At 43.5% G+C, this 27942-nt stretch overlaps 1 protein-coding gene across 2 annotated transcripts in view; it reads left to right on the forward strand.

The window, feature by feature from the left end:
• LOC132407553 (bromodomain-containing protein 3-like) overlaps positions 1–27942 on the forward strand; it is a 40491-nt gene that overhangs the window by 4989 nt on the left and 7560 nt on the right. For both annotated transcript variants that reach the window (XM_059994272.1, XM_059994273.1), the window contains exons 2-10: positions 7654–7975; positions 9039–9176; positions 11006–11135; positions 11992–12191; positions 18435–18803; positions 23831–23959; positions 24253–24447; positions 25834–26063; positions 27390–27682. In XM_059994272.1, the coding sequence (XP_059850255.1) occupies positions 7742–7975; positions 9039–9176; positions 11006–11135; positions 11992–12191; positions 18435–18803; positions 23831–23959; positions 24253–24447; positions 25834–26063; positions 27390–27682 (1918 nt within the window). In that variant the 5' untranslated portion in view covers positions 7654–7741. The remainder of the gene's footprint in view (positions 1–7653; positions 7976–9038; positions 9177–11005; positions 11136–11991; positions 12192–18434; positions 18804–23830; positions 23960–24252; positions 24448–25833; positions 26064–27389; positions 27683–27942) is intronic.

A 27942-nucleotide genomic window follows, 5' to 3' on the forward strand; every position in this document is an offset into this window, starting at 1 on the left:
AAACGGGGAGAAAATTTTTAATATCAGGTGCACAGGAACTTGGGAATCTTCGGGCAGAGTACCCTAAAGGCGAGCTTGCAAGTTGAGTTGGTGGTAAGGAAGGCAAATGCAATACTTTTTGAGAGGATGAGAATACAAACGCAAGGTTGTAATCCTGAGACTTTATAAGGTGTTGGTCAGACCACACTTGGGAATATTGAGAGCAGTTTTGTGCTCCTTATCTAAGATGACATGTTCTGGTATTGGAGAGTCCAGAAGAAGTTCACAAGAATGATGCAAGGATTAACATTTTAGGAGCATTTAAAGGCTGTGGGCTTATACTTGCTGGGGTTTAGAAGAATGGAGGGGGGGGGGGGGAATCTCATTGAAAGCTATTGAAAGGTGTTGGTAGAGTGGATGTGAAGAGAATGTTTCCTGTAGTGGGACAGTCTAGAACCATAGGGCACATCCTCAGAATTGAGTGATGTCCATTTTGAACAGCTATGAAGAAAAATTTTTTTGGCCAGAGAGTGGTGAATCTGTGAATTCTTTGAAACATAGGGCTGTGTATGCCAAATCATTGGGTATATTTAAAACAGGTTGGTAGATTCTTGATTAATCAGGGGATTAAAGGTTACGGGGAGAAGACAGGAGGATGATAATGAAAGGGATAATAAATCAGCTGTGGCAGAATAGCGGGGCAGACTCAATGGGCCAAATGGCCTATTTCTGCTCTTATGGTCTTATGTCAAAGAACAGGAAGTAAAAATGTAATTGGATAGTCCAGAAAAATCTGCCAGCCTTTTATTAGCAAAGTTCCAAGAGTGCTGAATGATTGGGACTTTTCTGTTTTTGTTTTTTGGGATTGGTGGGGTATCTAATGAGATTTTGAGGGGAGTAGTATATTTGATGTGCGATTATAAGATTTTAGAGAGGAATTTGGTTTGTATGATATTTTGTGGTTTACTTGTGTTTCTATTATTTTCAGAATCACAGGTAGTTTTATTGGGTTTGTACAAGTTTCAGTTCTGTTGCTAATCAACAAATGTGTATGATTTTGTGGGTATTTAATGAATTCTGGTTGGTATAGTTGACAATATGGATTATTTGATGCATGGTGATGGGTTTGTTTCTACTGGCGTGATTGGATTTTATGGGGTGTTTGCCAGTCTGTGGGTTTTGAAGGGTTGTGGTTGTTTCTCTGGGGTTTTGGTTTTGGTGGGTTTTGAATCTTCGAGTTGGGTTTTTGTGGGATATTTGTGATGTTGCTGGAGGTTGATTATTTGACAGCGGGGTTTGTTTCTCCGTGGGCTTTGGAGAGTTTGTAATAAAATGATAAAGAACTCTAGTGTAAAATGACTTATTATTGCAGAACCTTTGGCGTAATGTTGCATTGTTTTCACTGGTTTTGATAGTAATACTGCCAGACTAAAGTTACCATTGTAATATTGTGGTGTCATGGATGTTGTAGATCCCAATGGCTTTCACGTCAGACAAAATGTTGACCATCCCTTTGACTGCCAGACCTCCTGACTTCTCCCGGCAGTTTGCTTTATGCTCGAGATTGCAGCATCTGCCCTTGTGTGTCTATTGAAAAACAGTTAGCATTAATTTATCCACTGTGACTGGTTTTCAATTTCACGTTTCCTCTTGGATCTCATTTTGTCATGTAGTGTAATGTTTCATTGTGTGTGAAACTTTGCAAGGTCAGCGCTGAGCCTGTGAAATGCTCTGGGGTTCAGGCCTTTATGAAACACACTCTTGACATCTATGTTGCCCCTGACTTTGGACAAAATGACTGGGGTTAATTGGGTGCCAAGAAAGCATTAAACCCTGATCTGTTTTCAAGACTTCTTCCCTGTAGTAGGGATGTTACTGAGCACCAGGGTTGGAATGGAAGGTTTTAGTCAATGATTTGGATCCGTTATGTAATGTTTAAAACCCTTACAAAATCTTGTCCTGACAAATATGATACATGAAAGTGTCTGAGGAATCATGGAAATAAAATGGAATGGAATTGGCAGTGAGAAATTAATGAATGGCATTTTATTCTTTCCCTTTTGACTCTACACGGTAGTTAATTGAATGTGACTACTCCTCCATTGGAGGGAATACTTTTAACTGTGTTACACACATGCTCTGGTTTTGAAATTTTGAAATTTTTCTCTCTTTTCTTAAGAATATCCTTGGATACCACTTTAGCTGAAGTATCTTAATAGTTCTTTGGCAAACTTGGCTTCTAATCTCCTTAGTGAAATGTCTTGAAATGTTTCATCACTTTAATCATTGTTGCCTGGGAATGCTGTGAGATTTTCTCCCACAGTGTAATGCAAGTGCTGAGACAGTACCATATGTTCTAATGTAGTAATGACAATTGAGTCACGGGTTTGATTCCCTAATGTTCACGTACTAAAAGGTCTGAAATGATTAATGGGAACAAAAGAATGCTACTTGGTAGTCCCAAGCCTTGAGCCATGAGCAAGCAGAAGTCCAGCTTTTTGTTCATTTATAATACGCCATGTAGTATGTCATAGCTGATCATGGTCTTTCTATGACTATGATTGTTTTTGGCAAATTTTTCTACAGAAGTTGTTTGCCATTGCTGCCTTCTGGGCAGTGTCTTTACAGAATTGGTGTTTAAAGTAAAGTTTATCATCAGATTACAGAAAACCCTGAGATCCTTTTTCCTCTGGGCATGCTTAGCATATCTAAAGAACAGTAACTGTAAAGAGGATCAATGAACAACAAACTGTGCAAATGCAAATATAAATAAACAGCAATAAATAATGAAAGCGTGAAATAACAAGATAAGGAGTCCTGGAAGTGAGAATGAATGTACTTATCCCCTTTTGTTCAAGAGCCTGATGGTTGAGGGATAGTAACTGTTCTTGAACCTGCTGGTGTGATTTCTGTGATCCCAGCCATTATCAATACTCTTCGGAGATTGCGTGCCTGGTGTCAGTAGTCGCATAACCAGGACTTGTGATATACACCAGCTGCTCATACGATCATCTGCCATCTGCTCCCATGGCTTTGTGTGACCCTGATCGGTGGGGGGGTGGGGGGGGTGCCAAGCAGGTGCTACACCTTGCACAAGGGTGACCTGCAGGCTGGCGGACGGAAGGAGCGCCTTACACCTCCTTTGGTAGAGACACATCTCCACCCTGTCATGCATTCTTTCTACCTGCTTTATAGAAGCGGGAAAGGCCATTCGGCCCATCATGGATGATCTGTAACATCTCTTTATCCAGGCTTGCTCCATATATGCTCCCCACTCCAAATAACAACCACAGTTTTGGGTGATGATGATGTGTAAAAGGGAATGGTGCAGAGGCTCTGTTTGTGGATCATGGTGGTTCTCAATCATTAAAAGCTTTGACTGCCTAATTTCACCGGCAATCCATTACTCTGGAGGGGGACTGGAAGAGATTCAGTGAAGTAATCTGGACGGGGAGAGATTTTATGGGGGGGGGGCAAGTCGGGTGCACTTGTGCTCTTCACATTGGAGTAAGAAGGAGTAATTAGTTGGGAAACATCAAAATAACTGAGGTGATCAAGTACAGAGTAATCAGAGCATAAAATTAAAAGACAAGGGAAGATCTTTGAAGACGCGTTCATGGGAGGAGCAAGTTGAGAATAAATTAAAATGTTTAGTTGTATTTATGTACTTAATATGTTCTGAGGAGTCAGCAAAATATGTGTTCTTTCACAAAGTGGGTGTAAGTGTGATGGATTGAAGCTGCAGCAATGGTTTGTTGGCACTTCAGTATTGTACAGAGGGTGCATATTTAGTTTAGTGAAATTAGCTCTCACGGCTTCACAAAGGATGCTAAGTGACAGAGGCAGCATCATTAGGGGCTGGCACCAAAGTGTAAGATTGAGTTGACCAAGAGATGATGCCACGATGGACTGAATGGGCTTTATTTATTTCAGATCATGAGTTCTTTTGTTCATTGGCCCCGCAGAGTGTTAGTTCAATACCACCAGCGGCATTCATGCTGCTGGCTGTGGGTGGATACAATCCAAGTGCAGGTAGTTCTGCTATAACACGTTTTCATTATGAAATGTGATTGTTGGGTTATAATACACTATCTTCATTATAAGTGCCGCATTAATTATAGTGCAATCTGCCTTGTAGGCAATTACAGCCTGCTTTACTGTAACATGGCTTTCCATAATGCAAGGTTTTCTCGGGATGGAACCGTTGCCGTGGAACAAAACCACCTGTGTTAAGTATGAAGGGAAACTGCATCAGAGCATTACTCAATCGAGTAGCAATGACCAAGCCCCATCCTGCAGCAGCAATCTCAGTTGTTTTCCTCATTCCTCCTAGCTGGGGCTCGGGGCTAGTTGTGGCACTCTTGTGTGGGAGGTGGCAGGCAAGCTCTTTTGAGAATTCGTGATACTAGATTGATTTTACTGGGGTAGGGGTTGAATCATTTTAGCCTAGGGCAATCTAGTTTATAGTGAAGGTTGCTGATAGGCAATGAGGTGATTATTCAATAGGATGTTCAGTCGTGGGATGGAGTTTGTAGAAAAGGGACGCACAATCGGGAAATGGACAAAAAGATGTGGAGCAATGCTAGGATCCAAGTTTTGACCAAGTAGGGATAGATTTTTTGCAGCAGGCGTTGTAGATTGCATGAAAATGGCAGTGAACCACTTAGTATCAGGATGTAAAGAGGCAGCAGGGTGAATGGTAGTGTCAGTAATTGGAAGGAATCTGAAGGCAGGATGGGTTTCTATCTAGACCCATGAAGGAGAAGAGGAGAAAACGGTAGCAGTACTCAGGAACACCCCACCTCATTATACTCCCACTCCATTCTGTTGATGGGTCTGGTGTTCTATTTTACCTCCTGCTTCTGTCTCTAACATGGTTTGGCTGTGTCCCTGTATCACCGAGACTACCCTTCGAGCCCTTATCACCCCGGGTTTGATTATTTTGAAGTACTTGTGGCTGACTTTCCACCTCTTTGGTTCAGTCTGCACTTAATGTAATTGTCTTTGGTGGAGATCAGGAGGAGGTACTGAGGCAGATTGTAGCTTCTACGCCCTGATCTTCCAGCCTTATTTTCCTTTTACTCCTTGTATTCCTGTCTTTATCTTTTTCTTTTCTCTCCCTCTCTTTCATTACCTCTTCCCCATTGTTCACACCCCGATACCTGATTACTGAACTTCAGAAGTAAGAAATTGGGACTGAGATCTTGTTTGTTGCGTTGGGTGCTCTGGCTTTGGGTGAGCCTGTGCATCTTACTTTCCTTCCATGCAGCGTACGGTTGCAAGAAAGTTTGTGAACCCTTTGCAATTACCTGTTTTTCTGCATTAATTATCTGTGGCTTGATCTTCATCTAGGTCAGAATAAAAGACAAAACAAAATCTGCCTAAACTAATAACACAAAAAGAATTGTACTTTTCATGACTTCATTAAATACATTGTTTGATCATTTGCAGTCCAGGCTGAAAAAGTATGTGAACCCTTGTATTTTATAACTGATAGAACCCCTTTTGGCAGCATAAGGATCACCAAATGTTTCCTGTAAATGCTGATCAGACTTGCACAACACCGAGGAGGAATTTTAGACCATTCCTCCATACAAACCTGTTTCAGTTCATCTGTCCTTCTGGGATACCTTGCATGAACAGTCCTTTTCATGTCATGCCACAAGAACTCAATTGGGTTAATGTCTGGACTCTGACTTGACCGTTCCAAAACACAAATTTTCTTCTTTTTAGACTGTTCTGTTGTTGATTTACTCTTGGGTTTCAAATCATTGTCTTGTTGCCTTATCCAACTTCTATTAAGCTTCAGGTGACAGATCGCTACCTTGACATTCTCCTGTAAAATGTCTTAATACAATTTTGAGTTCATTGTTCCCTCAATGATTACAAGCTGCCCAGCCCCTGAGGCATCTCAGCAGCCCAAACCATGATGCTCCTTCCATTCAGGTTTCACTGTTGGGATGAAGTTTTGGTGTTGGTGTGCAGTGCCTTTTTTTTCCTCTAAACATAGCAGTGTACATTTCTGCCAGAAAGTTAAACTTCTGTTTCGTCTGTCCACAAAACATCGTTCCAGAAGCATTGTGGAACATCCAGGTGGTCTTTTGCAAACTTAAGACTTACAGCAGTTTATTTTTTGTTCTTTATTTTGGAGAGTAGTGGTTTCCTCCGTGGTGTCCTTCCATGAACACCATTCTTGTAAAGTGCTTTTCTTACAGTGGATACACGGACAGAGACTTTACCAAGTTCTAGAGATTTTTGCAGGTTATTTGCTGATACCCTTGACTTCTTTTTCACCTCCTTCAGCATTGCACGCTTGGTGTGATTTTTTTTTCAGGACACCCACTCCTAGGGAGAGTAGCAACGGTACTGAATTTCCTCCATTTGAAGACAATTTTACTTACTGTAGACTGATGAACACTCTGATCTTTAGAAAGCTTTTGTAGCCTTTTCCAGCTTCATGCATCTCTACAATTCTTCTTCTAGGGTCTACTGAAAGATGCTTTGATCGAGGCATGGTGCACATAAACGGGTCTTTCAGTCGCCTGACGTTGTGTGTGTTTTTTATAAGGCAGGACACCTCTATAAGCCACACCTCCAATCTCATCTCATTGATTGGAATACCTGACTCCAAATAGCTTTTGTAGAAGGTATTACCCCAGAGGCTTACATACCTTTTTTGAACCCAGACTGTGATTGTTTAAATGGTGTAATTAGTATTGATTAGAAGAAGTACAATTGTTATTGGTTTAGGCAGATTGTGATTGTCTAAACTAATCACAGACCACAATTTATGAGTAATTAATGCCAAGAAGTGGGTCATTGCAAAGGATTCACAAAATTTTCTTGCAGCTGTACTTTGGATTAATTTAGCTACTTCGTATTTCGTGTGTTTTCAGTGCGTGACCCCCATCAGTGAATCAGTGTGAGTTAGGCCTGTGCACAAATTTCGTCACTTAACCACCTGATTATTCCCATTGAATTGATTGCCGTGTTTTGTTGGTTGAATTATTTTTAAAGCAACATTAAGTGTGACACGTCAGACCAGTGTTACCACCTTCCTTGCTGCTTTGGCCCTGTCTCTGTTTGTATATTCTGATGTGAGGTTCGGATTCCAAGCACCTGAGGCCAGCACAGACTGGATATGTGCTTAACCAGTGAGCTGGGGATTTGCTAACCTCTGGAGTTGACTGAGAGTCACCACAGCACAAGCCCTGTTTGAAAGTTGATCACTGCCATTCCTTCCCAAACATTTCATCTGACTAGAGAACACTTGCTGGAAGCAAAAAAAAAAACTGGATTGCAATGTTATTTGTCAATCCTGTTCCTTGAGAAAGAACTCTTCCCAACAACTTCCTTTTAACTATACTTTCAATGTCATGCCCAGTGCAGGCTGTTGGCACAAAATCACTTGTTTAATTACTCAAAGAGGAATGTCTCATGTTGTTCCTTGATGTAATATTACATGTTTCATATTTCATCACCTTTGGACATCCTCTCATTCTAATTTAAACGCAAGAGATTCTGTAGATGCTGGAAATCCAGAGAAGCACATACAAAATGCTGAAGGAAATTAACAGGTCAGGCAGCATCTGTGGAAAGGAATAAGCAGTTGATGTTTCCAGCCAAGAGCCTTCATCAGGACTGTCATTCTAACATAGACCTTTCTTTTTATAGGTTGCACCGTGGGACAGAAGTTGGAGATGGGATTTGAATCGCCTTTGGGGACCATTGAGCTAACAACAGAGTCTAGAGATTGCCATTGATGCGTAACGTATTGCAGTGCCTACAGATGTCAGCAGCGGTTCCAGCTCCTCAGCCACTGGCCTCTGTTGGGACAACTGTTGCTTTGTCTCCAGTGGTTATGAACCCCAACAAGCCTGGACGTGTGACTAACCAACTCCAGTACATGCTGAAAGTGGTGGTGAAGACGCTGTGGAAGCACCAGTTTGCCTGGCCTTTTCATGTACCAGTCGATGCACAGAAGCTTAACTTGCCAGTAAGTCGTGCTCTGTCAAACAGCGCAGTTACCATTGTGAAGTGCTTTGATTAAAGTTGCTGTTTTGTTTAGTTTCAGTTGCTGCTGGCAGGATGACCGTTTTTTCGGTTTTGAGGTAAATGGGAGCTTCCTCAGTGCAACCCCTCCAGGTTTGCACTGGGGTGCGAAAGCTTGTGACTGTTGGCCTCAGTGCTGTGGTTATGAAGAATGGAGATGTCTGCTTAGTGCTATTGTTTGGTGTCCTCCGCCTTAGATGGAAACCAGGTTACAATCAAAGCTACACTGTCTACCATCTAGAGAGATAGCAGTCACTGGCCTCAGGAAAAAAGTTCTGATGGTGATTCATAGGTTGACGCATGCCTCAATTTTGGTGAGGGGCATCGTACCTTGGGAGTTTCAGGTAGTTAGAAGTTGGTTTGATAATATGGGTGATCTAACTGGATAATGAAAAGCGTGGTGGTGGTTCAAGGAGTAGATAGCCTTATATTCCGTGTCCGGTGTGATCATAGAATTCTGATCGATTTGCTTAAGCCTCTTCACACATTGCACTGTGAGATTGTGGAACCTGGCAGGAGACTGTATCTAAACAACAAGCTGCCAGGTAAGTGGAGAAGAGTGAGATTTGGGAGATAGGTGGAATAATTGTACCTTGGATTCACTGGACAAAGGCACCACAATCATAAATTATGGGGTAATTTGAGGAAATGCTAGCCCCATTGTTCATTGTGGTATCCATAAAATTCAGAATACTTCTGTATACAATGGATTTTAAACAGACCAAGAGCCAGGCATTTTTTAAATGGACGAAGGGAGAATGAGCTAAATGAACTAATTTATGTTTCATGAATTTGTACTAAATATGTTTAAATAGCTGTGCATGGTAACAGTTTAGTTGAATAAAGACAGTTAGGTTGTCTCTGGCATCTGGTATGAGATTACTGTGCCTGTGCAGTTAGATATGGGGTTGGTTGGTCAGTGGGTCAGAGGTTAATGCATTCACCTATAACAAGTGTTCTCAGTTTGCTTGCAGGATGCTAATCATTTCCTGAAAACCCTTTTCCAGGATTATCATAAAATCATCAAGCAGCCCATGGACATGGGCACAATAAAGAAAAGGTTAGAGAACAACTATTACTGGAGTGCAAGTGAATGCATGCAGGATTTCAACACCATGTTCACCAACTGTTACATTTACAACAAGGTAATGCATCCAAAGTGCAGTCTTTATCGTCTTACCTATATTTCCCATTGGTTATCTTCACAGCTTTATTTTAACATCTGTTCCCTTTGGAGTAAGGTTTAAGAGATTAAAAACCTATTATAGAAACCCCATTCACCCCACTCTAAGTGGATGGCAACAGGAATAGGCCATCTAGACATTGGGGCTTAATCTATAATCCATCAAAGATAGCTGATTGTTCATCATTTTATTGTACTATCTCTATGTTCCAGATATCTCTCCACCTCTGTTTTGAATGGATAAATGGTTGAGTTACCCAGCTGACTGGGTAGAGAATTGCAATGCTTTGTTAACCTTTGACTTAAGAAATTTCTCCTTGGTGTTTTCAAATTGCATGTGCTGGCCCCAAGATGACAGAAAAGAGCAACATCTTCCCTGCATCTGACCTGGAAAGCCCTTTAAGGATAATATAAATTCTATGAGATTACGAATAAACTCTTCTCGGGCTTCAAGCCTGGTACAGGTATTGACGTCTGGTATTGATACCCCTGTGGTCTGTCCCTCCTGCTTGGTTAATCCTTGTACAATCAGGTTTCTGCACAGCAGAGCACTGCATTCGCAATGGCCATAGGTTTGACTTTGACAGCACTAAACTACTGTGCAGCCTCAATGGCTTTTGGGACCAGCTGATTAAAGGAAGCCATTGAGGTAAAACTAGAGGAAAAGAATTTTAAAATAGCCTTAGACCTTTGCAGTAAGAACTGGAATTTGATTACAAACAAGGTGGGAGAGCAGAAGCCTGATTGGATGAGGACTAACCAATCAAGAGGGATGGACTATGGGGGTGTAAGTACCACCACACTAGATATGCCCATCTTCATCCCTGATGAAGATGGCAGAATTTGTCATCGAAATGTCAGTTATAATTGATACCTGTACCCAGCTGGAAGCCCAAGAAGAGTTCATTCATCATATATTCTGGGAAAGCAGTAGGTCCTTTCTGATGAGATAGTTTATTTTTCTGAACTCCAGAGAATGTAGTTCCACTCTGCTCACTCTCTCCAAATGGCAAGCCTAAAACCAATCCAGTGTATGTAACTCCCTCTATGGCAAGTAAAGTGACCAAAACTCTAGACAGTATTGGAGGTTCGTCTCGTTAAAGCACGATACAGTCCGATGAGCAAATGCTCTCCTCAGTAAGGCTTATAATATTATTTATCTCCTAATTATTTGTTGCACCTACAAGTTGACCTTGAGTAGCTTGCATACAAGTGGAGCTAGGTCCCGATGAAGATCAAAACTACCCAATCATTCACCATTTAACAAAAACTTTTGTTTAGGGTTCCATGGCCAAAACTATTTACGGTGTTGTAAGAAAGGATGATTTCATGTACAAGCTCCCTCTCTCTGCTTTCACTTGCTGCTGTTGGATTGGGGTGTGAAATTGTTACTTTTCTTGTACTTTCCTAATAGTTTAACTGTCCTATGCTTGCTAACCTCATCATCTCTCGGTTTACACTAATGTTCAGTGAATTTTCCACTAATTTCAGTGTAGCTGCTTCTATATTTTTTTATAGAAGCTTTGTAGTTTTTGCGGAGCTGGGTGTCACAACATTTGAATCTGGCTGTTCTATAAGTTAATTGTTATCACTGGAATGTTATTTTTATTTGAGCTAGTTGTATAAGATGATCACAACTTCTCTGTTCTCTCTTTTGTTCGTTCTTTTTTTGTTCTTCGAACACTTGATAAATGGCCAATGCCACCAAGTTTTAAGCCTCATTCTTGACTTTCAAACCTCTGGATTGCAAAATCACTTGGATCCAACACTGCTGACCTTGTTCCCTTGCAGCCTGGTGATGACATTGTGCTGATGGCGCAGACTCTGGAGAAGATCTTCCTGCAGAAGGTTGCGCAGATGCCTCAAGAGGAGGTGGAACTGATGCCCTCGGTACCAAAGGGCAAAGGTCGAAAACAGCCAGGTATGCTGTAGTTTCTAGATATAAAATAAATATTTGGAAATCAAGTTAACGGAAAGTGGTCAATTGGCTTTGGACCCTACACATTATACCAGAATGTGTCATCTTTCCATTCGTGGTTTCATTAGATCACAGGGTGTCTAATAGGGGTTTAACCTTAGATATGTAACTTCGATCTAGTTTGCTGTGTAAATTATAGTTGAAGTTTTGAGGAGCCCTGTTTTGCTGCTCAAGTGTCGGGATGTCCAATTCATAGGGGAGCTTTGGCTGGTTGTCAGTCTGTTCACAGTTCCAAGGGTGGCAGTGGGGTTACTAGATCCATTTTCCAGTCATGGCTGTGTAATGGTCTCAATTTCTTTTGCCAGGTCTGGCTGGGAGTGGGGTCAGTTCCTATTGCCGGATATGCCTGGGAGGACATTTCCAGTGCTGGTATGGTCATTTGCTACCTGCTGATAAGGATTGGTTGCCCAGTTGCTCCATGCTTGGCCAGTTCTTGTTGCCATATTTGGCTTAGGGAAGCCAATTTCCACTTGGTGGACATGGCTAGATATCAGTTCTTGTGCTTCTCACAGCTGGGGAGGTCATTGTACATGTCGGACAACCCTCAGTGAGATTCTGCACTCTGGATAAACCACAACATAGCGTGTGGAAAGATGCTTCGGAATGTGTGAGGAGTTGGCTACAACAGAGTATGTAGGTAATACTGTGGAGGCAAATGTTCTCTGATAAAATCTTAGAAGCCTCCAGGTGTCTTATTTGAGTGTCCACGGTTTTGATTTGGGAGTTACACAACTCCCTAACCCATTGTGCTGGTGCTTGTTCTCTCTTATGTCTTGTCTCTTATGGTCATACTTGACAGGAATACAGCAGGTGGCAGCAGTGTCTTCAGCTAGTGAGCCAACAGCTTTCCCGGAAGCTCCGTCCGAGGTCTCTCCAACTCCCATTATCATCTCCACTCCTGTGCCAACCACCCTGCCCACCCAGGTCACCGCAGCTCCTGCTCAGTCTTCAAGTCCAATGATGTCAGTGATCCCGCCACCAGCACAGCCTGTTACCAAGGTAAAGGCCTTGCCTTATTTACTATTCTCTTTGTCGCTGTGCTGTGATAGGCTTGATCAAATCCTGCGTCTGGGAGACTTGGGCGAAGCATAGAATTTGTTTACGTGCAATGCTGATTGCTTCTGTAAATTACATAGCGCTGGACCAAATGGAACGGAAGATCTTCATAGTAGCACCCAGTCTGTGGGATTCAGTGATGGCTCTGACCCTGCATGAAGTATTCAGCCTCTTGGTCAAATCCACCGTCTCCAGCTTACTCTGAAGTGTAGAGCTGAGGGGTTGCTGGACTGTGGGAGGGTGTCAATGATTGTTGTGCTTAACAGAACTTTTTATTCACTGGGTTGATGTAGAGCAGGGGGGTCCCACCCTTTTTATGCCATGGACCCTTACCATTAACCTAAGGGTCCGTGGATCCCAGGTTGGGAATCCCTGGTGTAGAGTGGCCTATAGTCTAACTCACTTGTTCTGTACTTTTCCTGGAAATACTCTTAATAGTAGAACAGTGTTAAGGAAGCTTTGGTCAAAATTTATTTTGTGCTTTTCCCTGCCCTAGGAATGTTGGATTTGTTTATGTGCAATGCTGTTCTCTGCTACTTCGTGTTTGTCTCTGGAGTTTTTAATAGTTGCTACAAGGATACACTACCGCATTTGTCAATTTGGCAACTCCCACAACCCCACTGTTTGGGTTACAGAAATTCGTTTTTGTAGAATTCACAAATCAAAAATTTTGAGTTGATTGAAAAAAATGTGTGTGGGGGGGGGAGAGTAACTAATCAAACACAAACTATATATTTTTATTAAATTTCGTATTTCTTGGTGTATGCTCAGATAAGGTAGCCTCATGTTTTGAAGAATTATGATATAGAAACTGTTCTAGGAACATTACTTCCCATAACACAAAGTGTAACCAGTGTTACGTATCCCGTAACTGGATAACTTACCAGCAAAGATAGAGAGGTCCATTGAAGTCTGATGTCACTATTTTCAAACGTTTTTATTTATAAAGGGGCACAAAAGTAAGGTTAATACAAACATTCAGATAACGCACGTCGTCAATACTCAATCTAAAGCGCGGGTATAGTAATAATCATCATTAAGAAGTAATCTCGGCTGTTGTCTAGGGGATAATATTTTGTCCGTTGGAAATATAAAAGTCACTCAGATGTCTGCAGACTTTAGCCTTTTGGGGAAACGCTGGGTTTCACGTGTTTTAGAGGGATTGGTGAAAAACGAAAAAAACTTGCCCAGGTCTTTATGAAGCCACTCCGTAAAATCAGGGGAACGTTGTTTCCCCGTTGTTAGTTCGAAGTCCTTCTCGGTATTATCAGCCACCCGCTCCCCAGGCAAAGGAGTTAGGAGCGCACGTGGCATTGAGTGGCTTCCAGCCACGGGAGCACTGATCGAGGGTGTCCTTCTGGTGCATCGCTGGGGTACTGCCTCCTGCAGTCCCCTTTTATCTTGACTTGCAGAGTTGTAGATGTCCATCAAAGTAGGGTGATGCAATCCCCACCTCCACATTGCCTGAGGGTGTCCATATCCATGGTAGCTGTCACGTAGCAGGGACATGCACGTCACACAGGTGCCTCTAAGAACAATGGCCGAAACCATTGCATTGTCTCACTACTGAGACCTGAATTAATAGCGATCTTGCTATTCTCCGGAAGGAGGGGGCTGCTCCCGCACCTTCGGCCCCTCAGAGCTGTGGTACATTCATAACACCTCCCCTCTAAAAACAGCATTTTTTACCAGCGGTTAAAAACGGAGTTGTACAGTGTCTTACAGGATTTTTAATCTAACACAATACCCAAGCTTTTTCTCTTCACAGAATACAACAGTTATACATTCAAGTCAGTATCTAAATAGTTAACGATTACAGTGTCCCTTTCTTTAATATCTTAACATCTCGTACCGTACTAAAGTCTTGTAGCATCAGACTTCAATTCAATAACCACCTATTTATTATTTTTTTCGCAACAAAACTAAGGAGGTGTGACCTTAGCTTAGGTGCACTTACAAAAGTTTATGCGAACACTGATCGTTTCAGTCGTTTAACTTAACCGGCAGGTCTCCAAAGGGGCTGTCTTTATTATTCACAGGCTTTGGCGCAAACCCGTTCAACCTGCTTGGCTGTTTAACAATGGCATCTCCATTAACCATCGCCTTTTTTTCGGCGAGCCCCCCCCCCCGTGGAGAACTTGAGTAATTTTTCGTGGTGAACTCCCACCAGCCTCGTTCATCGGGGTTATTTTAGCAACACCATGCCCCAAACTTAGACCATTTCTACCCAATTCTTCGATTTTACCCAGGTGGCTGGCCCTTTTATCAGTCCCCTTCAGGCTATTGGTGTTTGATTCGAACTCTTCACTCAAGTAGCATTTCGAAGGCGGCCTCTTCACACCCCATCCTGGCATAACAATAGAGTGGGGGGCCCCGCTATCCCCCGGCTCACTCTGTGAGCGATCTGCCAGGTTTAAGATTTCTTCCTTTGATTTGGAAACTACAGACTTTCCGTTTCCTTCAATAACAATCCTCATCCCCCCATTCTTAAATTCTGCGTTAACTTTGAACCCACCTTCGAGTACAAACACCGGGGAACTCACACTTCCCACGATTACCAAGGTTAACCCTTTTCCCACTGAACCAAGTCTATCTGACCCACAAGGACGGCCGCCCCGTTCCCCTGAATCAGATACCTCAGACTTCTTCTGAGCTCCGTTACCAGGTTCAGCACCACGTGCATCCCCATCTCGGACACACTCAAACGGGACATTCACCTCTTCCAGGCTTTCAACACCCGTACCTTTTTCAAATTCTAACTCCCCCCGATCCTCCCAGTTACTCTCTGGGCAGCTCCCACCCGGGGAAGGCGCAACCCTGCGAGCTGAAACAACCTCCTCGGCCTTTTCAGCAGACTCCTTCGAGGCAAGGGTACCCTTTCCATCTAGGACTGCCCTCACCTCATTATCAGGAACACCTTTAGAACTCTCAAGTTCTTCAAACAATTCTGCCAAACCAGACAGATCATCCATATCCAACTCTGGACCTTTTAACAGCTTTATCTGTTTCTCATCTTTATTTCCTATCTTTAGGACCTTTCTCTTCGCTAAGGGCAGATCTATCTCCTCTCCCTTACCCTCTTCCACTTTAATACTCTTCGTCTTACCACCCTCTAAACCCTCGTGGCACAGGGTCAGCAAAGACGTCCCGGCCAAATCAAAACTGGCCAGATTTAAACTGCTCTTGTTCTCAGCTGCCTCTCTCGACATGCTGCAAGTGACCGCGCCGGTGAGATGGTCCCTGGGCGCTAGGGGCGGGGCCACCGTACTCGCCAGTCGCCAGGTCGGCAGCATGGCTGACCAAACCTTACCCCCTGCTAAGTCGTTTCCCAGCAGGATGTCCACTTCAGCTCTCGGGAATTCTGATGGCACCCCTATTTCAACTGATCCATACACCAGCTCACAATCCAGAACGACTTTATGTAAGGACACCATTTCTATCCTTTTATTTATTCCTTGCACCTTTACCATGCCCGTTTTCCGACCAAATTCTAGTACCTCACGGCTAATCAGAGTCAGTTCAGCCCCCGTGTCTCCAGATTCGTACGGGAACTGTCCCTCCGTCACAGACACGGTTCCGTGGGACAGACAACTCTCAGAGCCTCCTCGTACTCTGTCTACCCTTGGCTCTCTGGTCGATTTACTGATTACCATGGCACACCCGATAGGGACTGCGGCTTTCCCTCTTCCTATCTCCTTTCTCGGAGCAAAGCATCGAGATGCAATGTGCCCCTCCTTTCCACAGTTAAAACAGGTCAAACCCGGGAACCTCTGGCCGTTGTGCCTTTCCCCCTCAACCTTACCGCTAGCTCCCGGTGGGACCTCTGCCTCACTCGTCGGACTTTCTCGATCGTTCCCACGGTCTCTCTGGGGACCTTTATTGGAGGAAGTCTTTGTCTTGTGGGTTAGGACATATTCGTCTGCAAACCTAGCAAATTCTGACATGGACTTATCCGGCTTCTCATTCAAATACATCCGGATCTCCTCCGGAACACAACTTTTAAATTCCTCAATCAAAAGTGGGCGCCCATGATCTCTTCGCTCGTTCGTCATCTTCTCAATTTCCCGGTCATGTTGCCTCTGTTTCTCTTTCTTGGTCGGTTCCCTCTCTTTCTCAGCCTGTTCCCTCTCTTTCTCAACTGCTTCTAGCTCCTTTAGCTGAATTTCATGCCGACTTTGCCTCTCAGCCGCTTCCAGCTTTTTTAACTTAATTTCACGTTCCAACCTTAATTTCTCCACCTCTAACTGAACCGTCCCACTTGACGCCCATAATCCTCGTCCACCCTTTCCGCGGTGCACCAACGGTCCAAGAGCACCCGCTTCTCATGGGCTAGCTCGGTATATGTTTGATTCCACCCTTTCCTTAAATTTCTAAACTTTTGTCTATAGGCCTCAGGTACCAATTCATAAGTCCAGAGAATGGCCTCCTTTACTTCAGCATAATTCTCCGCGTCTCCCTCCTCCATGGACAACGCCACATATGCTCATTGGGCCTTCCCCTTTAACACACTTTGTAACAATGCCACCCACTGCTCTTTTGGCCACTTCTGATTTACTGCCACCTTTTCAAAAAGCAAGAAATAACTATCGACATCTGTCTCCTCGAACGGGAGCACCAATCTCAACTCCCTACTAACATTAAACTGCTCCGCTCGGTCTAACCCTTGATCTCTTCGCTCGTTCGTCATCTTCTCAATTTCCCGGTCATGTTGCCTCTGTTTCTCTTTCTTGGTCGGTTCCCTCTCTTTCTCAGCCTGTTCCCTCTCTTTCTCGACTGCTTCTAGCTCCTTTAGCTGAATTTCATGCCGTCTTTGCCTCTCAGCCGCTTCCAGCTTTTTTAACTTAATTTCACGTTCCAACCTTAATTTCTCCACCTCTAACTGAACCGTCCCACTTGATGGTGCCTTTTCAGGGATATCTTCCAATACCTCAGCTTCAAACACATTCTTCCCAATGTAATACTGAGTTATGGCCCTTCGCACCTCCCGCTTTTTCATGGACGACCTCACTTCTGCGAGGTTCAACCCCTTCGCTAAATTTAACAAGTCTGATTTGGTGGCTGCCTCTAGCGGGTTTTTCATAAATTCACCCACGTCCATCTTTGCTGGTTTCCCGTCTGGCTACCCGCGTAACCAGATTCACATTTTGGACTTACAAGCCCGATTCACTGGCCTCCCAATTTGGTGTCAAATCCCGAGACGAGAAACCCAAATTGTTACGTATCCCGTAACTGGATAACTTACCAGCAAAGATAGAGAGGTCCGTTGAAGTCTGATGTCACTATTTTCAAACGTTTTTATTTATAAAGGGGCACAAAAGTAAGGTTAATACAAACATTCAGATAATGCACGTCGTCGATACTCAATCTAAAGCGCGGGTAGAGTAATAATCATCATTAAGAAGTAATCTCGGCTGTTGTCTAGGGGATAATATTTTGTCCGTTGGAAATATAAAAGTCACTCAGAAGTCTGCAGACTTTAGCCTTTTGGGGAAACGCTGGGTTTCATATGTTTTAGAGGGATCGGTGAAAAACGAAAAAAACTTGCCCGGGTCTTTATGAAGCCACTCCGTTAAATCAGGGGAACATTGTTTCCCTGTTGTTAGTTCGAAGTCCTTCTCGGTAGTATCAGCCACCCGCTCCCCAGGCAAAGGAGTTAGGAGTGCACATGGCATTGAGTGGCTTCCAGCCACGGGAGCACTGATCGAGGGTGTCCTTCTGGTGCGTCACTGGGGTACTGCCTCCTGCGGTCCCCTTTTATCTTGACTTGCAGAGTTGTAGATGTCCATCAAAGTAGGGTGATGCAATCCCCACCCCCACATTGCCCGAGGGTGTCCATATCCATGGTAGCTGTCACGTAGCAGGGACATGCACGTCACACAGGTGCCTCTAAGAACAATGGCCGAAACCGTTGCATTGTCTCTCACTTCCGAAACCCGAATTAATAGCGATCTTGCGATTCTCCGGAAGGAGGGGGCTGCTCCCGCTCCTTTGGCCCCTCAGAGCTGTGGTACATTCATAACACCAGTATATCATAATTCTTCAAAACACAAGGCCACTTTCTTATTGCTGCATCCAGAACTATTGGGAGTTGATGCCTAGTGGTCACTGGATTGGTTGAGGGTATGGATGGCAATTGGGTTGCTAATGGATCGTGTTTATGACAACAAAAGCCTCTTCTTGTTTCAGAAAAAAGGTGTGAAACGGAAAGCGGACACTACAACTCCCAGTACTTGCGCCATCACTGCAAGCAGCTCTGAGTCTCCTCCTCCCCCAACAGAATCCAAACCTGCCAAATTGATGTCCCGGCGGGAGAGTGGGCGCCCGATTAAACCGCCAAAGAAAGACCTGGAAGAGGTGGAGCTTCAGCAAGCCCCTGGCAAGAAGGGGAGGCTGACAGAGCACCTGAAGCACTGTGACAACATCCTGAAAGAGATGCTGTCGAAGAAACATGCAGCTTATGCCTGGCCCTTCTACAAGCCTGTAGATGCTGAGGCCCTGGAACTGCACGACTATCATGAAATCATTAAACATCCAATGGACCTCAGCAGTGTGAAAGTACGTTGGCATCTCTTTGTCTCCTACTCTCAGTGTGGTGAACACCTAAGTTAGAATGGCTTATACTTGCCAGAATTTAGAAGAATAGGAACAATCTTATTGAGGCAAGAAGTCCGTAGAGACATTAACAGGCCAGCTTCCAAGTGGATTTTTCCTCCAACTCGGGAGCCTAGGACTAGAGGGCGTAGTGCCAGCATAAGGGATTCAATTTAGCAATGGGATAAGGAAAATCTGAATTTAGGCAGTGTTATAAAGTTTTGGCATTCTTTACCTCAGAGAACTGAGGTTCTTCAGTCATTGAATATATTTAAAGGTGATGTCAATGGGCACTGGTATAATCAGTGAATTTGGGATCAGGGTACTTATGAGGAACACTTGATGGCTCTAGGTCTGTACTCACTGGAAGAATGAGGGTGGGATCTCATTGAAGCCTACCAAATATTGAAAGGCCTGGATAGAGTGGATGTGGAAAGGGTGCTTCCAACAGTGGGGAAGTCTAGGACCAGAGGACACAGCCTCAGAATAGAAGGATGTCCCTTTAGAACAGAGATGAAGAAGAATTTCTTTAGCCAGAGAGAGGCGAGATTGTGGAATTCTTTGCCACAGGTAGCTATGGAGCCCAAGTCATTGGTTATATCTATACAGGAGGTTGATAGGTAAAGGCCTCAAAAGTTATGGAGAGAAAGCAGGAGAATGGATTTGAAAGGAAAAATAAATCAACCATGATGAAATTCTGGAGCAGGCTTGATTGCCTATGTTTTATGGTCTTATAGTGATTGATTTGAGGCACAGAATCAGCCATTAAGTTATTTGAATCATTGAGCAAGCTTGAGGAGTGTTATGGCTTGTTTTTCATATGTTTCTATGCCTGCCGTTCGAACAGTTTAGGTTTAGATGTTTGGAATCTTGGTCCTTGTGATTCACACCTCCAGAATTTTGTGTTCAGTGGTGAGGAGGAGTTGTGGCTGGGTGTAGAATTGAGTTCTCTGTCTATTGAGATTCAACATGGCTCAGCTTTGAAGAAAATTGTAGGTCCATTGTCTAAGACTGAATTGGGCCACATCAGGTTCTGCTGGCTTTTTACAAATAGATTTGGGTTTGAGGGTTGGCCTAAGACCTTCGTTGCCTATTGGAGTGGGTGTATGTTATGGTGGCTGGGTTAGGTTATAAAGTAATTCCAAGCTTTTGCAGTTAGATTGAGTTAAATTGGCTATGGTAAAGACAGATTTTAATGTGTACTTAAGCTAAGGTCTGTTGTGCAGGTAGTCAATATGGAATACGGAATGAAAAAGAAATTCGACACTGGAGGTTTTTTACTAACTGCACCCCCCCCCCCCCCACCACCCACCACCACCACATTGATGTGCATAGATTCAACAAACGCCAATTCGTCCCTGTACCCTTGTATGACAAATGAAAGCTTGCAACTACATAGTACCTTTTAGAGTCTTGCAATGTTCCAAACACTTTACAGTTGATTGTTAACCTTTTTGAAGTTTGACTGCCTTTGCAGTGTAGGAAACTCTGCAGCAAACTTGACGCAAGTTGCACAAACATCAGTGGAATAAACTCATGTGGACATCTTGCAGGCTGCTAGCCACATCTACTCTCTGCGCAGGGTGGCTCTGTTGGGCCAGCACTTAGCATTGCCTGACTCTTGTCCACCAGTCCTAGGTGTACAGTGTTGGTGAATGCCTGTTTGTCAATGGGAACACCAATGGCGCATACAGATAATTCATGTATAACAATGAGTTATGGTACTGGCCACTCCATCTCTGTAGAGAGCTGAAGTACAGGTCTGACAGATTGGAAGGGAGCACCAGAGACGAGATAAATGAAGCAATGAAGACACAGTGACTGGAGGAGTGACGAGGCAGTGTCTAAGGTAATCTTAAGACAAAAGCTGGTAAAGTGATGGTTTCAGGAACCCAAGGAATGGAATTTGTGGTAGAAGCCAAAGACTATGGCCTTGATTTGAATATTTAATTGGAGAAAGTTTCCATTCATCCATTAAAGACATCAGGCAAGCAATGTAACAAATTAGAGGTACTGGAGAGATCAGGAAACTTAAAAGTTCGATTACCCTGATGCTCAAGTAACTGTAATGCATTGGTTGTATCAACATGTACTTTTGATTCAAGTCTCTTAAGAGTGAACTGCTGCTCTGACACTCTATGATCATGGTCCATTTGAGTGAATCATTCTTTTGTGTTGCAGACAGGATCAAGGTGGATAATACAAACCACTTCTAATGCCCAGTTGGCAGAAGCACATTTTATTCTTTTGAATGGTGAAACATGCTTGAGGGGCTGAATGGCCTAGCCTTGCTGTTCGTTCCTTAGCTAATTACTGTTGCTTTTCTAGTTCTATGTTCATTTGAATATTTTGCATGCTGGTCCATGCTTATTTCCATTATTTACCAGAGTGGGTCCACTGCATGATCAAACATTTATGTGCTTGTATATTCAGTAGAATCTATCTCCTTGCCAATGGGCCAAGATCTTGCTCTGTCAAGGCCAAGATAGCAGCTGGTGTGCAACAGCCGCCTGCTGTTGCACATCAGCAACATCTGTTCTTTGTTGTGGTGAAAGCAAATGAGGTTGCCCAATAACAGACAATTACTGGCACATCTTTAAGATAAAAATGATGTAACAGATCCCACAATAGCTTTAGAACAAAATGAGGAGACTTGGTCTGTATGTTCCACTGATCTATATGCTTCCTAACCATTGATCTTGAAATATATCTCTCATTATCTCACTGCTGTTTGTGGGAGTTCATAGTGTGCAATTAAATGCCATGATTCCTACAATAACATTTTATAAATACACTTCAAAATCAGTACCACTGTAGCTATGAAATGCTTTTGAATATCCTGAAGATTTGCAACATTCCATATAAGGACAGTGCATCTGAGAAGATATATCAGGCAAGGGCCATTATTTTGGAGAATGTAGAACACCTTCCATGTTACCTTATCCAGTGCATCGTTTCTTCCCCCCCCCCCCCCATTATACAGCCTGATGCACCATCAATAACTCACACTGAGACGTAGGCGAGATATCGGCTTTTATTGACTGGAAGAAGGAACCAGGAGTGAGTGTCTATCATACAAGGTCCTGGAGACTGAGGCCGATCTTCAGGCCGCAGGTCTCCTTTATACAGGGGCCTGTGGGAGGAGCCACAGGAGCAGTCAGCAGGGGCGTGTCCCGACAGGCACATAGTTCACCACACAGCCCCTTGCACTGCATTGGTCAGTAGATGCTTCCTCGGTGATGTCGTGCTCTGAGGGTATTAGCTCGATCAATTTGGACCCTAACGTACTGTTTCTAATGCACCTTGGCACTCCTTTTTATTACTTGTTCCAGTCTCTGCGACGAGACAAAGTCACCACCTTCAGGCTTAGGTTGTGCAGTGAAGAGCCACAGGAATGTACAATTGCAAATGCTGTTCCACGTGCTGGCTTTGTACTGAGATTCCTTTACTGACTTGTGCTTCCGCACAACACTGCAATTTCCCACTGACTAGGCGTTGCCAGAAGTTGTTTGTTTGAATGATAACACTTTGTAAATAACAAAATTGATTTCTGTCTGCTGTGCAAACATTAAAATATGACAAATTACAAAGAGTGCTTCCTGTACAACTTTTGCAGTGGCCCAGTAACTCAACGTGTGCAAATGTGGTGTGGAATGTTAATCAATGCCCAGGATGCTAACAGCCTAAACCTGGGCATTCCTTATTTACACCACCTCTCCAGATAGGCCTTCAACTGGGGCATTTGCAACAGGTCGTCTTGGAAGGCCATGTAATTTCACTGTTGTGAAAAGTGACACTGTTGCAAGCTGAATGAGCAAGGCAAGGGGGTGGTGTCATATTTAGATCAAAGCCATTTGGCGATTCTGTTACAAAACCAGAGCCAGGGTTCTTCACTCATCCCTAAAACTCCCTAAATTCTACTCCCTTAAAACAAGACCAGTTGAGACTGTTGCTTTCCAGAAGGTATAACCCATTTAATATGATAGAAAACCCCAGGCTGCTTCGTAGGAACAGAATCAAACAACATTTGATATCTGGTTACATAGAGAGGTTGAACATTGACAGATTTTAAATAGTGTCTCAAGGAAGAAAGAGGCTGAAAGAGGGAGGGAGGAAAGTCCCAAGAGTAGGACTTCAACAACTGTAGGCATAGAAAGTATCTGAATTGGAGGAGGAGCTAGTTAGGAGATGGTAGAGCTGGCGGGACCAGCTGGAGTGAGGTCATGGTAGAATTTGAAATAAACTATAAAAATGAAAGTAATATTACTCAATGTAGATTAATGTGTATGGGAAAATGGGAATGAGGATACAGATTTTTCAATAGGTTTTAAATAAGAGCTGAAGTATCTATGTTTCAAAGGGGAGAGCAGTCTAGGAGTATTAGCATATATGGAGCAGATAAGGGCTTCAGCAATGGGTGAACTGAGGCAAAAGAGAGTGCTGTTACACCAGTCGACCTTAGTGCTGGAACAATTGTGAGGTTGAAAACTCATCCCAGGCTGAATCAGGACAGTGAAATCTGGTTTAGCCACTAATAATCCAGGGTGGTGGCTGGAGTTGGTAGCTAAGGAATGGTTTATCATTGGGTTTAAAGACTGAGTGTGAAAGTAAATGAGAAAATACAATTCTGGTAGAAGAAAATGATTGAGATGAAGGGCATTCGTGCTCTGATTAAGTGGCAGAGCCTCAATTAGATTAACGGACAATTTTTATATTTTAAACCTTGATGAGCATTGGTATGTATTTTCATTATTTTATGGAGTTCTTTTCCAACTTCAGAGATCAAATTCCTTTCTGATTTGTTTTCTGACTGGGTGTCAATTGCTATTAAAACCAGAGTGAATAATTATACATTTGAAGGGAAGCTGATGCACCTTTTTATTTCTGTCAGATGTTGTTCATTTCAGTCTCTGTGTCTGATGCTCTTTTGCAATGGAGTATCCATTTTGGAATGCTGATGGGTGTTGCTATTTTATTGTACTTGTTTGCAGAAAAAGATGGACAGCAGGGATTACACAGATGCCCAAGGATTTGCTGCTGATATCCGTTTAATGTTTTCCAACTGTTACAAGTACAACCCTCCAGACCACGAAGTGGTGGCAATGGCCAGGAAATTGCAGGTACGGCAACGCCATTCCCATGGTCAACTCCCTTCACTGCATTGTGATCCAGGCCATCAGTCCTGCAACCACTCGGTGCCACAACTGTATCACGCTAATGACCTTGATCACAGATTACCTCCCAGTCATGCATCTGCTCCCTGACCAACAGCATCTCTATAGTTCCTCTATCTCACATACCCAATACCCCGTGTCTTCCACCCACGGCACACTGGCAACCCTGATAACAATGATTGATATAGTGAGGCATCTTGTATTACAGTTTGACTGTGAATTGCTTTATTCCCTTTTAGGATGTGTTTGAAATGCGGTTTGCGAAAATGCCAGACGAGCCTGTTGATGTCTCCCCTCCCCCTCCCCTCCCGCCACCAGTCGCCGCCAAACCCAAAATGACGTCGAGTGACAGCAGCCGAGAATCCTCATCCAATTCCAACAGCTCTGATTCTGAGGAGGAGCGGGCAAATCGATTGGCGGAACTGCAGGAGCAAGTAAGGCAATCTCAACATGGTGCATGCTCTCTTTTACACCTGCCTACATAGCAACAGCACTGCTTAATACACTGAGAGTATTTCTAGGACCTAGATCCAAGCCCACTACTTGGGGATCTCAGGTTTACTCTGCTTCTCACTCTGCATCATAGTCAGACTGTAGATTTAGGCAGAGAAACTTAGTGCTCTGTTTGGCAGATTTGTCATTTAGGTTTTAATGTACTTATGAAAACCAGGTGGGACACTGTTGTATTAGGAAATGCCTTCAGCCCCAGGGTGTGGCATTGATTTCACAGATGCTGGCACTGACAGAGGTGCATGTTTCATAAGTTTTGCCCACCCATTTAAGGCATATTGATCATAGAAAAATCAGGAGTAGTGTTATGTAAGTACATAATCTGGTCCATTGAGCCTACTCCGCACAATAAGATTGGCTCCTCTTGCATTTGACTCAGCTCCTCAAACCTGCCTTTAATTCCTCTACAGTGCAAAAGTTTAACTGTGGCTTAAATACATTAAATGCGATAGCCTCTCCTGCTTCCCTGGGCAGAAGATTCCATGATACTCTACTCCCTTGGGGGGGGGGGGAGGGGAACAGTTTCTCCTCATCTTCATCCTGAATCTATTCCCTCATATCTTGAGGCTGTGACCTCTGGTTCTTAGCCAATATTGCTGGCCCTAGTAACTGGGCACCAAGCCTAACTGAGTGCCACACGGTTTGACTCTGCTGAGATGGAACACGGGTTCTTGCTGCTCTTGTTGCTCGGTAGATACTGAGCCATTAAGGAACAAGTGGAACCACAGTATTTTATTTATCTTGTTTCCTTATCTCAAGCCTTCCTAAGAACCCAACAGTAAATTATCTATTATTTTAATGTCAGTCATCTGGGAAAGTAGTACAAACAAGAGGTTGAACAGTTAACTTGTTTTAGTCATTGCGGTTGGGATACAGGTGTACCCTGATGAACTCTCCAACTGATAGGTCAGGTAGGGACCTCTGAGCAGTGACCTGTTCAAAAGTGCGGCACTCCTCATTGCTGTTCCTGTGGCAGTGCAGTGCGGTGCTTCCTCAGCATTGACTCTGCCCTAGTGCAGCACTTTTTCAGTAGCTTCCCTCAAATGGTGCAGCCCTTTGAAAGAATGCTACACTGAGAGCATTGCTTGCATTGTGCACACTGTCCTCTGGAGTTGGAGATGAGGGTTACACCTCTACCTGATGAGGAAAGTGTAATGTAATGAGCTACAATTAGATCTGGTGCAGTGGGTTTCGGTTTTGACACTAGTAGATTAAGAGCTCTGGGCTGGAGTCCTCCACTGGTCTAAGAGTTTCCATATTTATTTGTATGTTAAAAGTAATAATGAATTTAATTGTTCTTCCCCCCTCAGCTGAAAGCTGTTCACGAACAGCTGGCAGCGTTATCCCAGGCTCCTGTCAGCAAACCAAAGAAGAAGAAAGAGAAGGAGAAAGAAAAAGAAAAGAAGGAGAAAAGAAAGAAGGAAAAACATAAGGTGAAAGTTGAAGAGGAGAAGAAGGGGAAGTCCTCACAGGGGACTAAGCCAGCACAGTCCAAGAAGCACAGCAGCAAGAAGCCAAGCAGTGGGAATACAGTGCCCAGGTGTGGCCCACAAATCCTACTCTTATCACCAGTAACTGTAGATAAGTACACATGTGAAGACTAGAAAAATTTGCTATGTATGTTCATCGTTAGGCACTGTTGTAGTACTGTATTTCTACAGGTGGCACATTTTGAGAAGGATGTCAAGGCCGTGGAGAGGGTTGAGAGGAGATTTACAGGAATAGGAGAGGTTGGGGATTGAAGCAGAGTGGAAGGAAGGAGGAGTGGGGTGTATTGGAAGGAGATTGGGGAGATATGCTCAGACAAGGAGCAGGAAAGGAAAGAGCGAGAGGGAGTTCTCTCCAAAGAGAGAACACTTTGGAAGGAGGGAGAGTGGGGAGGGGAGTAAAGAACGGAAATATAGGAGTTGAGAGATTTTGGAGAGTGTTGACTGGGGCAGCAGCAAAAGGTTGTGGAAATGTGGGCTAGAGGAGACAAAGGTGAAAGGGAAATGCAGGGAGCAGTAAGAGAAACAATGGGAATTCACAGAAAGTGCATAACAGGCTATCCCAGAGTTATAAATGCCTAACTTATGGACACCTATACATATGATCAGAATCCCACAATATTATTAAGTTGAACTGTCCACTGTACATACATGTTTGTTCCTACAAGCAGAAGAACTTGATTGTTTTTCTTCACTTTTAGTAAGTGATCTTTCATATTGGTCTTATGTGCACTTTTGAAGTCATTTGTTACAATACCGTGGCGGTGTGGTTACCATAACAACTGATTTTTGTGTAGTTTCCGATTTTACAGACAAAATTAGCTGCCCTTAAAAACAGAACCAGCTCATTATCTGGAGATGGCCCGTGTGACAGCTAGATCGATTTGGTTTTGAATGTAATGATTCAGAAGTTTGTATGGGAACAGCTGAAGACCTAACAAAACAAAAGTACTGATTTTTAATAAGGCAATTTTTTTTTTTGCCGACTCGCCTAATTCCTTCAACCTACAGACCCATCTCAGCATGTTCCCCAAGCCCAGCAGGCACCTTCTGACCACAGCATCCAATCACAATTCTTGAAACCTCCTTGCTGTGTCCATCAACTTGTCTGATCTCCAGATATGCAGCCTGTTGTTTCCAATGCTCGTCTGGTCTTACTGCTATTGTTCTTTCCTGGGTCCTTAATATATTTATTTCCCCCCTCTCCCCCACCTGGTATCCTTGGCACGCAAAACCCATAACTCTAACAAGCGACTCATTTTAAAGTGGCGGGCTATTTGGTAAATGCATTGCGAGATCCGGAGGGTGTGAGGTGTTGAGTTTGAATCTGCACTCCTTTATTTGGCCCAGAATATTTCTTATCACTTCCTTGTGTTCAGACCCCTGAAGAAGGCTGCAAAGCAAGTGGTTCCGGTGCATGACTCAGAAGAGGAGGAGGAAGCTCAGCCCATGTCCTACGACGAGAAGCGCCAGCTGAGCCTCGATATTAACAAGCTGCCAGGTGAAAAGCTTGGTCGTGTGGTGCACATCATTCAGTCGAGGGAGCCCTCTCTCAGGGACTCTAACCCCGATGAGATTGAAATAGACTTTGAAACTCTGAAGCCCACAACTCTGCGAGAGCTGGAGAGATATGTTAAATCTTGTTTACAAAAAAAGCAACGGAAACCATACAGTAAGTGAGAAGATTTGGAGAACAGTGGTGGATTTTGTGTATGTTAACTGTAGTTACATAATGAATTATCAGTGTATGATTTGTACGGTTGCATTTTTTTTGTTCATTTCCCCCTTTCCTTTAATAGTGTTTTGGTTCCATGCAGCTCCTGTAGCTTGCCTGAGCACCATTTTCCATATTTCATCCATTAGTGAATACAACATATTCTACATCGATGGCCATCTTGTTCTCATCCACTGCTTTACATACATTGCACTGCG

The sequence above is a fragment of the Hypanus sabinus genome, chromosome 18 (genome assembly GCF_030144855.1).
Source record: "Hypanus sabinus isolate sHypSab1 chromosome 18, sHypSab1.hap1, whole genome shotgun sequence".
Taxonomy (NCBI): Eukaryota; Metazoa; Chordata; class Chondrichthyes; order Myliobatiformes; family Dasyatidae; genus Hypanus; species Hypanus sabinus.